The sequence below is a fragment of the Canis aureus genome, chromosome 30, assembly GCF_053574225.1.
Source record: "Canis aureus isolate CA01 chromosome 30, VMU_Caureus_v.1.0, whole genome shotgun sequence".
Lineage (NCBI taxonomy): Eukaryota > Metazoa > Chordata > Mammalia > Carnivora > Canidae > Canis > Canis aureus.
In genome coordinates, this window is record NC_135640.1 from 40,760,748 (window position 1) to 40,773,643 (window position 12,896).

The 12,896-nt window shown below is 59.1% G+C and overlaps 1 protein-coding gene across 1 annotated transcript; it reads right to left on the reverse strand.

The window, feature by feature from the left end:
* Window positions 1–3,910: 3,910 nt before the first annotated feature.
* On the reverse strand, window positions 3,911–7,030 carry TFF3 (trefoil factor 3). The gene is made up of 3 exons (XM_077879298.1): window positions 6,869–7,030; window positions 5,363–5,509; window positions 3,911–4,108 (listed from the first exon to the last, which is right to left on the reverse strand). Exons 1-3 carry the CDS (start codon window positions 6,948–6,950, stop codon window positions 4,095–4,097), a joined length of 243 nt encoding a protein of 80 aa, XP_077735424.1. The 5' UTR covers window positions 6,951–7,030; the 3' UTR covers window positions 3,911–4,094.
* Window positions 7,031–12,896: the final 5,866 nt, after the last annotated feature.

Here is a 12,896-nt window from a genome sequence, read left to right on the forward strand (position 1 = left end):
TTGAGACGATTTTGAGACGATTCTTCTTGGCCGGAGCTCCAAACTCCGCGAAGCCTTCCCTCGAGCCGCATGATGCTGCATCCTGGGAGATCCTGGTATCTCCAAACTTCGCAAAAACCCAAACCACAACTTGGCGTTTGGATTGAAGCAGAAGAAGGTTCTAGGGTCAAAATCATTGTAAATAGGTCTGTGGCTGCCCTGAGCGTCCAGCAGGGAGTCCATAAGTCACCCTGGCACCCTGCAGCCCCCTGCCCTGTGTGGCTCTCAGCCCACTGGATGCCAGTAGTGTCCCCCTCCCATCCGATACCCGGAAATGTGCCACAGATTTCCAAACATCCCCGACAGCGTGAGGGCCCCACTGAGGACCACTGGTCAAGGCCATGTGTCGCTGGGCCCCCATCAGCCCACCGAGCCTTCAGCCTGTGTCTTGGCGATGCCCTCCTGCCAAAGACCACAGGAACTTGGTGAGCCAAGGGACACCGTGCATCCCGGGGCATCTATGTAAGACGATGTTAGAAAGGACGAACTCAAGGACTTGGGTGTGTGTCATGTGATTCGGGGGATGCTCAAGGACTTGGGTGCTGGTGGGAGGCAGAGGTAGCTGAGAGATTGAGTATCTTAATATATCTTATCTAGAAGGGGGTGGGATGAAGCCAGGCGGGAGCCAGCAGAAGGGGCCGGTGGGCCCTGGGTTCAGGTCAGGTCATCCAGGCTGGGGTAGTGACTGGGGGTGTCTCCCTCCTTCAAGACCAGTGGTCTGGCCAGGACTCGTTTGCAAGAACACCACAGCCCCCCGACCATGGGCTCCGGACAGGGCTAGGGTGAGGCCCGAAATTGAAGGGGGTCCCTGAATCTCAGCAATCAGGATAAACAGTGTTTTCGTGGAGTATTTTTTTTAAGTGGCCTGCAGGGTCCCCAGACGTCCATGGTATTTATGGGGACAAGTGAGCCACAGGTTTTGCTTGCTCCTCTGGTTCTTGACACCGGCTGGAGAAGAGTCACAGTCTTGAAGTCGGGGTCAGGACCTGCCTCTTGGACTTGGAGACCCCGTCCTCCCCGACCACCCGCTTTGTGTCCATTGTCGGGTGTCTGTGCTGTGCAGGTGGAGGTGCCCGGCTCCTCTGCCTGGCTGGACGGGGCCAGGGCCGGAGCCGGGACCTACCCAAGGACTGAGGTTTGCCGGGCCTCTGAGGCTTTTGGAAGCTCCCCAGATGACTGTAACATCCACGTTCATTCCTCGAGGTATTTTTGAGGCTACTAGCTTGGGGTGGGGGAGTGCAAGCATTCATGCTGCTTGGGACCCCCGGAGCATGGACTTGCAGGAGGACCCCCTGTGCTCCCTGCAGGAACCACAGAGAGAGAGGTCTGGGGAGAGAACTTTGAGTCCCAGGATGAGACAATTAAGCATCACCCCCAACCCAGATGATTCCCCTGAGCAGGGAGGTCATGGGAAGGAGGCCCCTGTGCTGGGGGGTGAAGGTTGTTTCGGCCTCCGAGTCTGGCCTGGGGTCTTCCCAAGTTGGCTGGAAGAGCTCTCAAGACCCGAGCACCCAACAATGGGATAGAAGACATCGCCTGGGGGTGGGGGTCGTGGGCAGGGCTGCCCCCCTTGGTGGTGCCTGCAGTCAGGCGGAGAATGGTGGCTCTGATCTGGCCACCGAGTGAGGCATTGACAGCGGTGTCTGACGGGCGACGGAGGCTCGGTGGCTCTCCTGGGGCGCAGGCTGCATCCAAGAAGGGTGGGGTGCAGAGGCCTGGGGACCCTCGGGCCTCCACGGGGTCAGGGGCTGTCCCTGTCACCGGCCAGGCCTCGGCACCCCCCGCCCCCCACTCAGCAGGTGTGCGGCCAGGCCTGGCAGCCGCAGGGCTCCGGGGGCCCACGTGGTCACGGGGAGGTGAGCCTCCTCTGAGGGCCTGCCAGCCGCAGGGCGAGAGGACCCAGCAGCTCCTGGTCACCCAGAGTGCTCCCTGGGATGCCCGGCCTTTGGGATACTGGTTCCTCAGCTGTAGGTCATGGGCCCGGGTCATCCTTCATGAAGCCAGGACCCAGGGGTGCCCAGGGACATGGGAACACGCGCTGAGAGCCGCAAGCAGGGAGGTGGCCCTGCAGTCGTCTATGGACACGGGGAGTGGGTCCGGGGGAGCCACGGAGCACAGACACAGACTCAGGACTGTCGGAGAGGAAAGACAAGGGAGGGGACCCCTCACTGGGAGGACGTGGTATGGCCGGCGCATGGTGACCAGCAGCTGGGGGACACTGCCAGCCAGGCCCAGGCATGAGGACTTGCCCTGGGGGAGCAATGCGCTGCGTCCGGCGGGGTCTTGCTCTCCCACCGGGGCCTCAAGCGACATATATGCCCTCCTGATACTTTTCCACTGACGGTAGAAACCTGACCCAGCACACGCAGGGCGGCGAGGGCCAGAGGTGACGTATCCGGAACATGCAGGAAGCATTGCTGTAACTGAGGAAGGGACGGGGGAGGAAGGTGGGCCTCCTGCTGAAGATTCTGGGGGGACCCTGTCCCTCCGGTGTCCCTGCTGGGGCAGGTGGAGCACGGTGGGAGGAGGAGTCTGGATCAGGGGAATTCTGGGAGGTACCGGGTGGGGGGTTTGTCACCGTTGATGAGGCCGAGGAGCAGGAGGGCAACAGAGCCCCCCGCCCTGGAGGGAGGGCACGGGGTGGGTAGCAAGGGGGACGGTGACAGCACAGCGCAGTCCCCCGGCTGCAGCTAAGATCAGGCCTGGCCTCAAAGGCTGGGCTTGGTCTGTGAAGAAAAGGGGACACAGAGGCAGAAGGAGGGGGGCACGTCCAGGTGAGCGCTGCTCAGGGTAGCAGCATGCCCAGGGGAGGGAGGAGGCTGCGCTTTGCATGCACCACGTGGTCTGAGATGTTTCCAGAAACGTTCACTCCCTGGGCCTGGGCATGAGAAGGAACACACAGGGCTTTGGATTCAGAGGCCAGGGCGTCCTGCCGTGGCCCCCGCACCGCAGACCCCATTGCACGGGCCTTTTCGAGTCTTTCTCCTTATGGTTCCTCATCCGTAAGGCCGGGCTAATAATATCTCACCTCCAGGGACATGCTCAGCTCCGGGAACCCGGCCCCAGGGGCTCCAGAAACGCAGCCTGTGGTTCTGATGGGAGCTGGTGCCTGTTTTCGGTAGGAGGAGGCCTCCGACCAAGAAGCCCCGCTTCCGTCGGGCTCGGAGGAGCCTCGGAGGAGCATGCAAGATCTCGGGATCCGGATCCGGATCAGGATCTCGGGCCGCAAGAGGCCGGCAGCACAGGCAGCTCTCGGGACTCCCCACAGGCCCGTGCGTGGGGAGCTACGCGGCCCAGAAAGTCAGCGACGGCGCAGCAGCCTGCACCTAGGGGGTCGTGAGGCCTCCACGAGAACCCCAGACGGAATCCTCGCGGTGAGACTAGCTCATTTCTTCACAAAGCCGCATCCGTTTTCAGAAGAAAAAAAGTAAAAGAAGGCCACCAAGGGGTCACCGGTGCTAAACTTGACTTGCAAATAAATCCGGAAAAAGTGCCAGTTGGAAACATGGCTTTATTGGTTTGCTCTCTCCGAGAAGGAAGACATGAATCCTCTTTTTTTTTTTTTTTTTTGGAAACTTACATTTGAAATGTCTTTTCGGAATTCGCAGGGGGCGGTTGGCCTACTGAAGAGGCTGCTCGGCCTCCCTGCCTCCCTCCGCAGGGCTTGGTCTGAGGCCTCTGACAGCCTCACGCAAACGATGCAGCTATTTAGGGATCACCTCGCAGTTCCGAGGCCCCCCCAGGAGGGAGGCCCTGGGCTGGAGGTGCTCCTACCCCCTCCAGCCACCCCCAGGTGGCAGAGGCTGAGAAAGGAGGTGAGGCTGAGAAAGGAGAGCCGCTTGGGAGAAATAAAACACAAGAGCATCGAGTCTCAGGAAGGAGGAACTGCCCTCGTGCTGAGTACGGGGATCTTTATTCATTCAGACATCAGGCCCCAGAGCTAGCTTTGGCCAGGAGCAGGGTGAGAGAGAAGCAGGGATGAGCCAGGGGACAAGGCGGGCGTCCCGGAGTGGGGGAGGTCGCTTCCCAGGGTGTCCGGGGCCGAGGGCGTTGCTTCAAAATCTGCATTCTGGAAACAAAGCACAGGCTTGCATCCCCACGACCTGCCTCGGCTCCACCCACCGGGTGCCTGGCTTCTCAAGGTCAAGACAGGCTCCAAGGTCAGGGCCTGGGGCTGCATTCACCCCAAGTCCCTGGGAAAGTGTTTTGAGTGTCCAACCTTCCGAAGAAGAGCCCACCGGAACCTAGGGGTTCGGGCAGGTGATAGGAGAGATGGGCCTCAGCAGGGCGGCTGCCAGCCCCCGAAGGAGAAGGGGTAGGACCCTCAGCCCCCACCCCACACGGAGGGGCCCCAAGGAATGAGGAGAGCCAGCAAAGAGGCAATGGACAACCCCTTCCTGGTCCCAAAACCTTATGTGGGCCTCTGCCTGGATTTGCCAGGAAGGGGCAGGTGGCCCCGGGCACTGGGCCAGGGGGCAGGCATCATCGATGGGGATTGCGGGGGCGGCTCGCACCGGCTACAAGGAGGCCCCACTCCCTTATCACCCTGGGACAAAGGGGGCGGGTACTGACTCCAGGAAGGGACCTACTTCCAAATAGGGGCCTGTGTCCTTAGAAGGCATTTGGACAGCCAGGTGGCTTATAGCAGGCCTCACGCCTGAGATGTTGGGGTGGGGGGTGCTGATGGAGCCAGGGCGGCACCCACCCGCATGCGCCGACACCTGCTCCTGGCAGACAGGGGTGTCCCGCCCCCACTGCACCACTGAGGCACTGGGGTCTGGGATCAAGTCCCGCATCAGGCTCCTTGCGGGGAGCCTGTATGCCTCTGACTCTCTCTCGCTGTCTCTCTCATGAATAAATTAAATCTTTAAAATAAAAAAGAACAGGGCGCCTGTGCCCCTCGGTGGAGGCTGGGCGGGGGGAGACGGCGGGGTGTGGACGGGCACCCGGCTCCGTGCCCGCTGCTGCACCGTCGGCCCTGCCAGGACCACGTCACAAGGGCAGGGGTGTGTTTGCTGAACGCGGCTGCAGGCATTGGCCCGGCCTCCCAGGCCTGGGCATTTTTCATTTCCCTCCAAGACAGTCTTTAAACTAGTTCCCTCGACGTTGTGCCTTGACTGAACATCTTTTCGGAACAGCTGCTATTAGATTGGGCACAAACCTCAGCAGAGGGACATCTGGGACCGCCACGGGCCGCCGACTGCCCTGGGCACGACTCCTCTGACCGAGGCCTCCACCGCCGGACAAGCCGCGGCGCTGGGTGTCCTGCCCGGGCGTGCGTGGCTTCCTGGGGACCTGGGGGCTCCCCCCTGGGGCCGCTTACCTGTGTCCTGCAACGGCTTGAAGCACCAGGGCACCCCGTGGATGCTGGAGTCGAAGCAGCAGCCCCGATTGACGCACTGCTCGGAGGTGATCTCAGGGTAGCCGCAGTCCACCCTGTCCTTGGGCGGCACCTCGCACAGGTTCGTCGCTGTCCCAAATGACACCCGGTCAGCACCCGGAGCCCTTGCCAGCCTGGGTCGGTCTGCTGACTTCATCCTGCGAGTGCGCAGCCTCCCCCAGCATCTGGGGTGGAGGCGCAGGACCCCAGCCCCACCCCGGCATCTGCTTGAGGACGACCCTCGCCCGTGGATGGTTTCACACGCTCGGGGGGAGCTCTGGCCTCTGCCAGGGTGCCCCTCGCACTCGTGCGCCCCCAGGGCCCCGTCGGGGAGCCCACGGGGCCGCTGTTCCCTCCAGCTGGCAGGAACCCCTGGAAATCTGGGGGCCCCTGAACCCAGAAACAGAGTTCCCCTTCACTGTTTGAGCAACAAAAAACTGCCCCCCTTAAAAAATAAATAGTATAATAGATGATACACCCTCAAAACAGAAGACCACAATGCGAGCTATTTTTTGCCCCTTTTCTGTGTCCCCCTGTCCCCCATTTACTCGGTTTGTCACACCTTCCCGGCACCTCCTTCCATCCTCAACTCTTGTGTCTCAAGCAAGCCTATGTTGGCTCCAGTTCCGCAACGTTTGCCTCGTTGCCTGACGGGATTTTTCTTAGGAAAACAGAACCCGCAGGAGATCCCCGAAATCCTCTCCTATCTCTGCTACCCGGAAAATTCTCATTCCCGCGGCTCCGAACGTCGCTCCCACTGGGACCCCCGAGACGGTGTTGCGTGGTGGGGGCATCCCGGGCTACAGCAGGTGCACGGCTCCCCAGGTGACCCGGGGGGGCACCCCAGCTGGGAACCACTGCCTCTGGCATCTGATAAGAGCCGCACCCTAATTTCCTCAAACTTGGGTCGATGGGATAGTCACGCCCCCACCCCCACCTGCAGGCACAGTGCCAGCGCTGAGTGAAAACTGCCTGCGTGTACCGAAAATGTTCTGGAAGAAACTGCTCCCACCGGACTTTCTGTTCCATAAACGTGCCAGCACAGCGCATAAAGACCTCTATGGTAATTCAGAAATCTGCGGCCGAGAGGGCGATGGGGCAATAGGGTTGGCAGCGGCTGCCAGCAGGCCGGGCAGACCTGGGTTCTAACCCGGTTCCAGCCCTGCCCGGGAGGGCTGCCCACGACCAGTCACTTGCTTTCTGAGCCTCAGTTTGCTTGTCTGTGAAACGGAAACAGCAAGATCCAGTTTGTGGTGCTACTGAGAGGGACCATGTGCGTCCGGTGATTGGCAGTTACTAACGGACGAGGGGGCTTGGTCACCTTGCCCCGAGCCCCCACGAGGCCCCCCGAGCCTGGGGCCTGTGTCCCTGCCCCTGCTCCTCTGTCCCCACTCTGCCACCAGCCCCCTCCTTCCCACGGAGTGGAGAGGAAGTCCGAGCAGTACTCACCCAGGCCCTGGTAAGCCACTGCCAAGCTGGAGGACCCCAGGACCAGGACCACCACCAGCAGCCAGAGCACTCTGGCCTCCATGGTCACGGGTGGGCTCTGGGGACCCGACCGCTCAGAGATCGTGCCGCGTCAGCCCAGAAGACGCATTTATACCCTTGTGTTTGCCCAGGTCCTCTGGCTTCTGTTTGTCTGGGGACGGCCCTTCCCTCTGGCTCTGGCCGCACCTACTTCTCCCGGCGCAGGGCCCTACAGCCCCCAGCGGCTCGTCTTCCTGAAGGCGAGAGGCAGTCGGACCCCAGGGCGGTAGCAAGCAGCGGGGGGGGCCAGACTCCAGTCTCTGGGTTCCACTCCTCTCCGGGGAGCAGGGCTGTGGGTCCAGGCTCGGCCGGCCTCGGGGAGAGGATGAAGTCTCAGTTCAGGGCTGGACAGTGGCCAGCAGCCCAGGCAGGAGCAGTCCAGGAGGCTCCCTCCTCAGTGAGCACAGCGCCCGGAGTCCCAGACCGGCCTTGGGGACCTGAAAAGACGGGGCCCGCCGGCGAGTCAGGCACACCGCGCACCCGGATCTCGTTTCCTCCTCGAAATTCTTAAAAATCCCGCCCTTTCTGTTTTTATTGTTGACAGCAAGATTTATTTTTATCATTAAGTACACTTTCATAAACGTCTTCGGTAAACTTACACAATATTTTAATGAAATTCAATTTAATAAATTGTAATATTTTGAAAACAAGAGGATGCATGCAGTGGGTTTTGAAAAAATCAGACAATACCAATAAAGCCCTCCCCTGTCTAGAGATACCTGTGTTTAACACTTCTTTCTTTCTTTCTTTCTTTTTTAAGATTTTATTTATTTATTCATCAGAGACACACACACAGAGGCAGAGACACAGGCAGAGAGAGAGGAGCAGGCTCCCTGCAGGGAGCCCAATGCGGGACTCGATCCCAGGACCCCAGGATCACAACTTGAGCCGAAGGCAGATGCTCAACCGCTGAGCTACCCATGCGGCCCTGTTTAACATTTTCTTAGGTATTTTTCCAGAAAAGTTTTCTCCAGATCCAAGCACGTTTTCTTTTTCTCTTTTTCTTTATCTTTTCCAAGCACATTTTTAACCCAAATGAGAACTTATGCGACACATTTGCTCATCCGCCTTTTTTTTTTTTTAAATGAAGGGCATATCCTGGAAATTATTTTACCACAACCTATCAAAACGAGATGGGAATAATTATGCTCATGGTCCAGAGAAATGAACTGAGGCTCACAATATAAGGTGCCCGTTGGGGCTTCCTCTCATGGACCAGGCGGAGCTAGGATCTGGAAGCAGGTGCACCTGGCTGGTCACCTCAGCGCCTAGGTGGGGGTGCAGGGTTGGAGGGGGACCTGGAGCACCCCAGAGTTTGTCCACAGAGCTGTCCTCCACGCGGTGACTGAGGGGCCTGGCTGTGCTCGCCTTGGCAATGGGGGTTGGGTCCCACCTTGTGACAGCCCAGGCCTAGCCCGTGAGGACCCAACCCTCTCCACCTGGTTTGCACCCCTCTTGCAAGACAAGTGCAGGCTGAAGGCAGAGCACTGTCTGTGTTGTCTTAAGGCCTGGCTTTGCGCCCCGCAGGAGAGCGTGCACCGAGCTCACAGATGACAGGAGCCGCGTTATTAAAAGATCATTGTAGAGAAAATCCCCGGGAGCCTCTTCTGGATGGACCTCTGCCTTCCCACTCCCCACAACATCCTTGGGCCCGGCAGGGTCATGGAGCTGAGCCAGGTCCCAGGAAAGCGCAAACACCCCAGAATCGGGCTCAGAAGGGACAGCTGTTTGAAGCCGCTGGAGTGCCCCAGTCTCCACCCAACCGCACTTGGGATCCTCTGGGGAGAAGGAACCGTATGGGTGCTGTCCCTCCCCGAATCCTCCCTGAATCCTCCCGGGATCTTCCTTGAATCCTCCCCAAATCTTCCCGAATCCTCCCCGAATCCTCCCCGGCAGCCAGTGCCCAGCCACCACCGCAGAGAAAAACCACCCGGCCTTTTGCTTCAGTGAACTCAGTTGATGTCAACTGAGCCTGGGGCTTGGAGGGCTGAGGTGATAAACCCCTGCCCTTGGAGAGCCCCCTGTGGGGAGACAGGGTCGTGTGGGACGTCCGATGGGAAGCTGAGAGGTTTGGTCCCAAGTCACTTTACCACCTGGGCCCCAGTCTCCTGTCCTGTCACACACGCCCTGCTCCCAGGGCTGCACGAGGGGGACACACAGAGTGAGCCGGGCACCTGGGGACATCCGTCCGTCCATCACCTGCCGGGTGACCCAGATCCTCAGGTCTGATGGATGGGCAGCCGAGGCACCGGGGGCAGCAGGGCCTGAGCTGGGCTGCCAGGCAGGGACAGCACAGACCTCTCGGCGGCCAGCGGGCCTGAGCTGGCCCATGGGGACTAGAGCGTTGGGGAAGTGTTTGTGGGGGGAAGGTCCTGTGTGTTTGTCTCCTCTGTTCTAGCGAACTCTCCAGCCAGGGGCAGAGGACGGGGTCCGAAGGGCCCACTGTGCCTTCCAGAGCTCACAGGTCTGTAGCCTTCCCCAGCCTCCCTGCTGACTCTCGGGGGATGGGGAGCTCATCTTCCAGGAATGGATGAAAACCAGGGCCAGAGCTGCAGGCCCAGGACTGTCATGAGCCCCACCCTGACTAGTGGCTGTCCTGTGCACCCCTAACTCCTCCTCTCAAGCCTTCCCTCTGCCACAGTCTCCCTGGCCACGTGTCTGGACCGTCCTGGGACCCTGCCCCTCCGAATCCCTCCCGCCCTGAGCTGTGTGTGCTGGTGTCCCAGGGAAGGTGCGGTTCTCCAGGAAGCTCCGAGAAGCGGGTGGTCTGGCCCTGAGCACTGGGGCTGCACAACCTCCCACCCGCAGAGCGCACGGCCGATGGCATGTCTGTGTCACAAGGAGGGACTGAGCGTGGATGGAGGGCAAGTGCTCAGCCTTCTAGTGTTGGACCCTAAGGACCAAGCAGAGCCCCCTGACCCCAGAGCCCACAGGCCAGTGAGGCAGAGTAAGGCTTGACATGGGGATCGCGAGGTAGCGTAGTAAGGCTTCTCTTTGCAAGTGCAGTCTGAACTGGGTCTTGAGGAGTGAAGAGGAGTTCCCAGGTGGGTGAGGGGCACAGGGTGTTCCAGGCAGGAACAGCTAACACTCAAAGGCAAGAGTCGGCGTGACCTACACAGGCTTACATATTCCGTGCTGCCTCTCGGCTCCCTGAGACTGTCACTCTTGGTGATTCAAGGCAGCAGAGAGCCAGATGGAGGGAAAAGATACACAGCCCGGTTAATCGGCACGCCTAGGTCAGCCCTGGGATCACACACCTCCCTGGGGGATCTCCTATTGACCTGCTGTCACGCCGTTCTGCAGCTGCCCTGGGTGTGGGCACCTCCCTCTGTGCTCTTGCACAGAACTTCCTCCTGCTTTCTGGAGAGGGGCTTTCAGACACTTCCTGGAAGCTCCTGTCTTTGGTGTGGATAAATGGAGGGGTAGCTGGGGGGCACTGTGCAGTTGGCTCCCCCACCAACTCTGGAAGAGGGGATGGTAGAGGACAGAGGGCCCTGGTGAGTCAGAACACAGGCCCTGAGCCCCAGGACCCCCCTCACGGGCCTTGTGCCTCCCGCCCCCAGCACTGGGCCAGTGCCTGTCCTACTATATACGGGCGCATGTGACAGCCCCTGGGTTTCGGAGGAGCCGATGTCTAGACCAAAGCCTACTGCTGGTGGTTTCACCATAGTTGCCCCGACTCCAGAGCTCCTTTGGGTTTGGGGGCTGTTGCATCAGCCCCAGCTGCTGTGACAACCAGGAAAGTTTCCCAGGAATGAGTGAGCTGGTGACCAGGACACCAAAGGAAGAGCGATAAGTTAGAAATAAACAGAGCTAATAGCCAGGGAGCAGATGTGCCTGGGGGCGCCAGGCCCCTCATTGGCAGCCCCGCCTTGCAGACCCGGATGGGCCTTTCTTGAGCAGCTGGACCAGCTCCAACAGGAAGCCCGGGCTCTGGCAGTGCATTGACACGGGGCATGGGACATGGAGATGCCCCCGACCTGCACCTGTTGCACGCCGGCCCTTGGCACTGCGCTGAGCCGTGTCCCAGGAGGACAGCCAGGGAAGGCGGAAGATGGTCCTCTGCCAGCCGCGCTGGGCAGCCCCTGTGCTCTCGGGTTTCAGATTTCTTCCCTGTGAATCAAGCCATTGTCACCAAGTGACTTCCCAGTGTGCTGGAGTGGAGACTGTCCTCCCAAAATCCATACCCTCCCTGGAACCGCCGGGTATGGCCTATTTGAAACTGGGTTGTTGCAAGTGTAAGTACTTAAATTAAAATGAGGTCAGACAGGAGTGGGGTGGCCCTTAGTCCAATATGGTTGGTGTCCCCAGAAGGACAGAAACACAGACGCGCAGGGGGACGGCATGTGATGATGGAGGGCCCAGTGGGCGAGATGCAGCGAAGAGCCGAGGAGCCCCCCAGGACTGCCTGCAGCTGTGGGAGGTGGAAGAGGCAGGAAGGACCCTCCTCCAGCGCCCTGGTGGGGAGCGCAGCTTGCACCTTCATTTCAGACTTTGTGGCCCCCGCACTGTGAGGGAGGAGCTCTCTCTGCGGGAACCACCTAGTCCGATGGCCTTTGCTACGGCAGCCCCAGCGCACACGAGGTGCATCTAGCCCAAGAGCTACCTTCACTTGGGTTTTCTCGCAATGGTGGGGGGGAAGCACCCAGAGAGAGACCCGGAGAGCTGGGGCCCCGGGGACCTTCCCCTTTCCCACCCTGACCGGGCTTCCCATGGCCTCTGCCTGGTGCTCGGGGCCCTGCCCCCCCCAGCCCCATCTGCTGTGCCAACCACACGCCCACGCTTCCATCCCCACCCTAGGCCTACATTTGCCCTCCCTGTGCGCCTTCAATCGCTGGTCTCTACAAATCGCTGGTCATGTGAAATCAATCCCCAGTGTTTGTAGAACCCTTCCCTGCACTCCCATACGTCACCCAAATCATCCCCAGGGAGTCCTTTGTTCCAATTTCCTTGTCTCAGGGGAGGCTGAGACAACATAGGCCTCTGGGGAATGGTGAGACTCCGGTATCCTGGTCAAAGCTGGGCCAGGCTCCACCCCCCAGGCCAGGGGAGGCCCATTAGGGAGGTGACCGTGTCCTGAGTTGTCCAAACTGGGACACTTCTCAGAGCATACAGGGCACTAGTAATGATTACACCAGGAGCAGAAGTGTGAACGGGGATCATCCTAAGCCAACGGGCCTCCCTCCAGGCCCCCAGTCTGTGTGTGACTCCGATGAAACACAGGCACACATAGTGTTCAAAGCTCTGGAAACACAAGCCATGTGATCACACATGAGTGTGTCATGCTCCGTCATGTTCTGACATACGTGTTGTGTAGTGATGGAAAACCTGCAAGTGGATGTGAGGGTGTGTGTCTGGCCCCTACTGTGCTCAGGCTGCTGTCACAGCAGACCATGGACGGGGAGGCTCATCTGCAGCGGTTATTTCTCAGAGCTCTGGAGGCTCGAAGGCCGGGATCACGATGCCAGCACGGTCGCCTTCTGGGGAGAGCTCTCTTCTTGCTCACAGGTGGAAGAGCTCTCTTCCAAAAGAGAAGAAGAGCTCCACCAAAGAGCTCTCTTCTTTGCCTCACATGGTGGAAGGACAGAAATGGTGAAAATGGTGAAAAACAAAGTTTCTAGGACCTGTGAGACAGTATCACAAGGACTAACAGAAGTGGAAAAAAAAAAAAGGAAAAAATTATTAATACTGGATCTTTGAAAAGAGAAAAAAAAAACAATCGATATGTTTCTAACTAGACCCATCAAGAAAACAATGAAAGAACACACATATAACCAATATCAGAAATGAAAGATGGGCTACCGTTGTAGCCCTACAAACATTCGAAAGGAAAATCAGGTGATAGGCAGAATAATACCAATATTTATACCCACAAATCTGATGACTCAGATGAAATGGACAAATCCCTTGAAAAATACAATTTACCAGATGGACAGAAGAAGAAATAGAA

Coding starts and splice junctions, on each gene's coding strand:
- TFF3 (XM_077879298.1), bottom strand. CDS start 6,950: ATGGAGGCCAGAGTGCTCTGGCTGCTGGTGGTGGTCCTGGTCCTGGGG. Junction 5,510..6,868: donor AGTGGCTTACCAGGGCCTGG/GTGAGTACTGCT, acceptor CATTTGGGACAG/CGACGAACCTGTGCGAGGTG.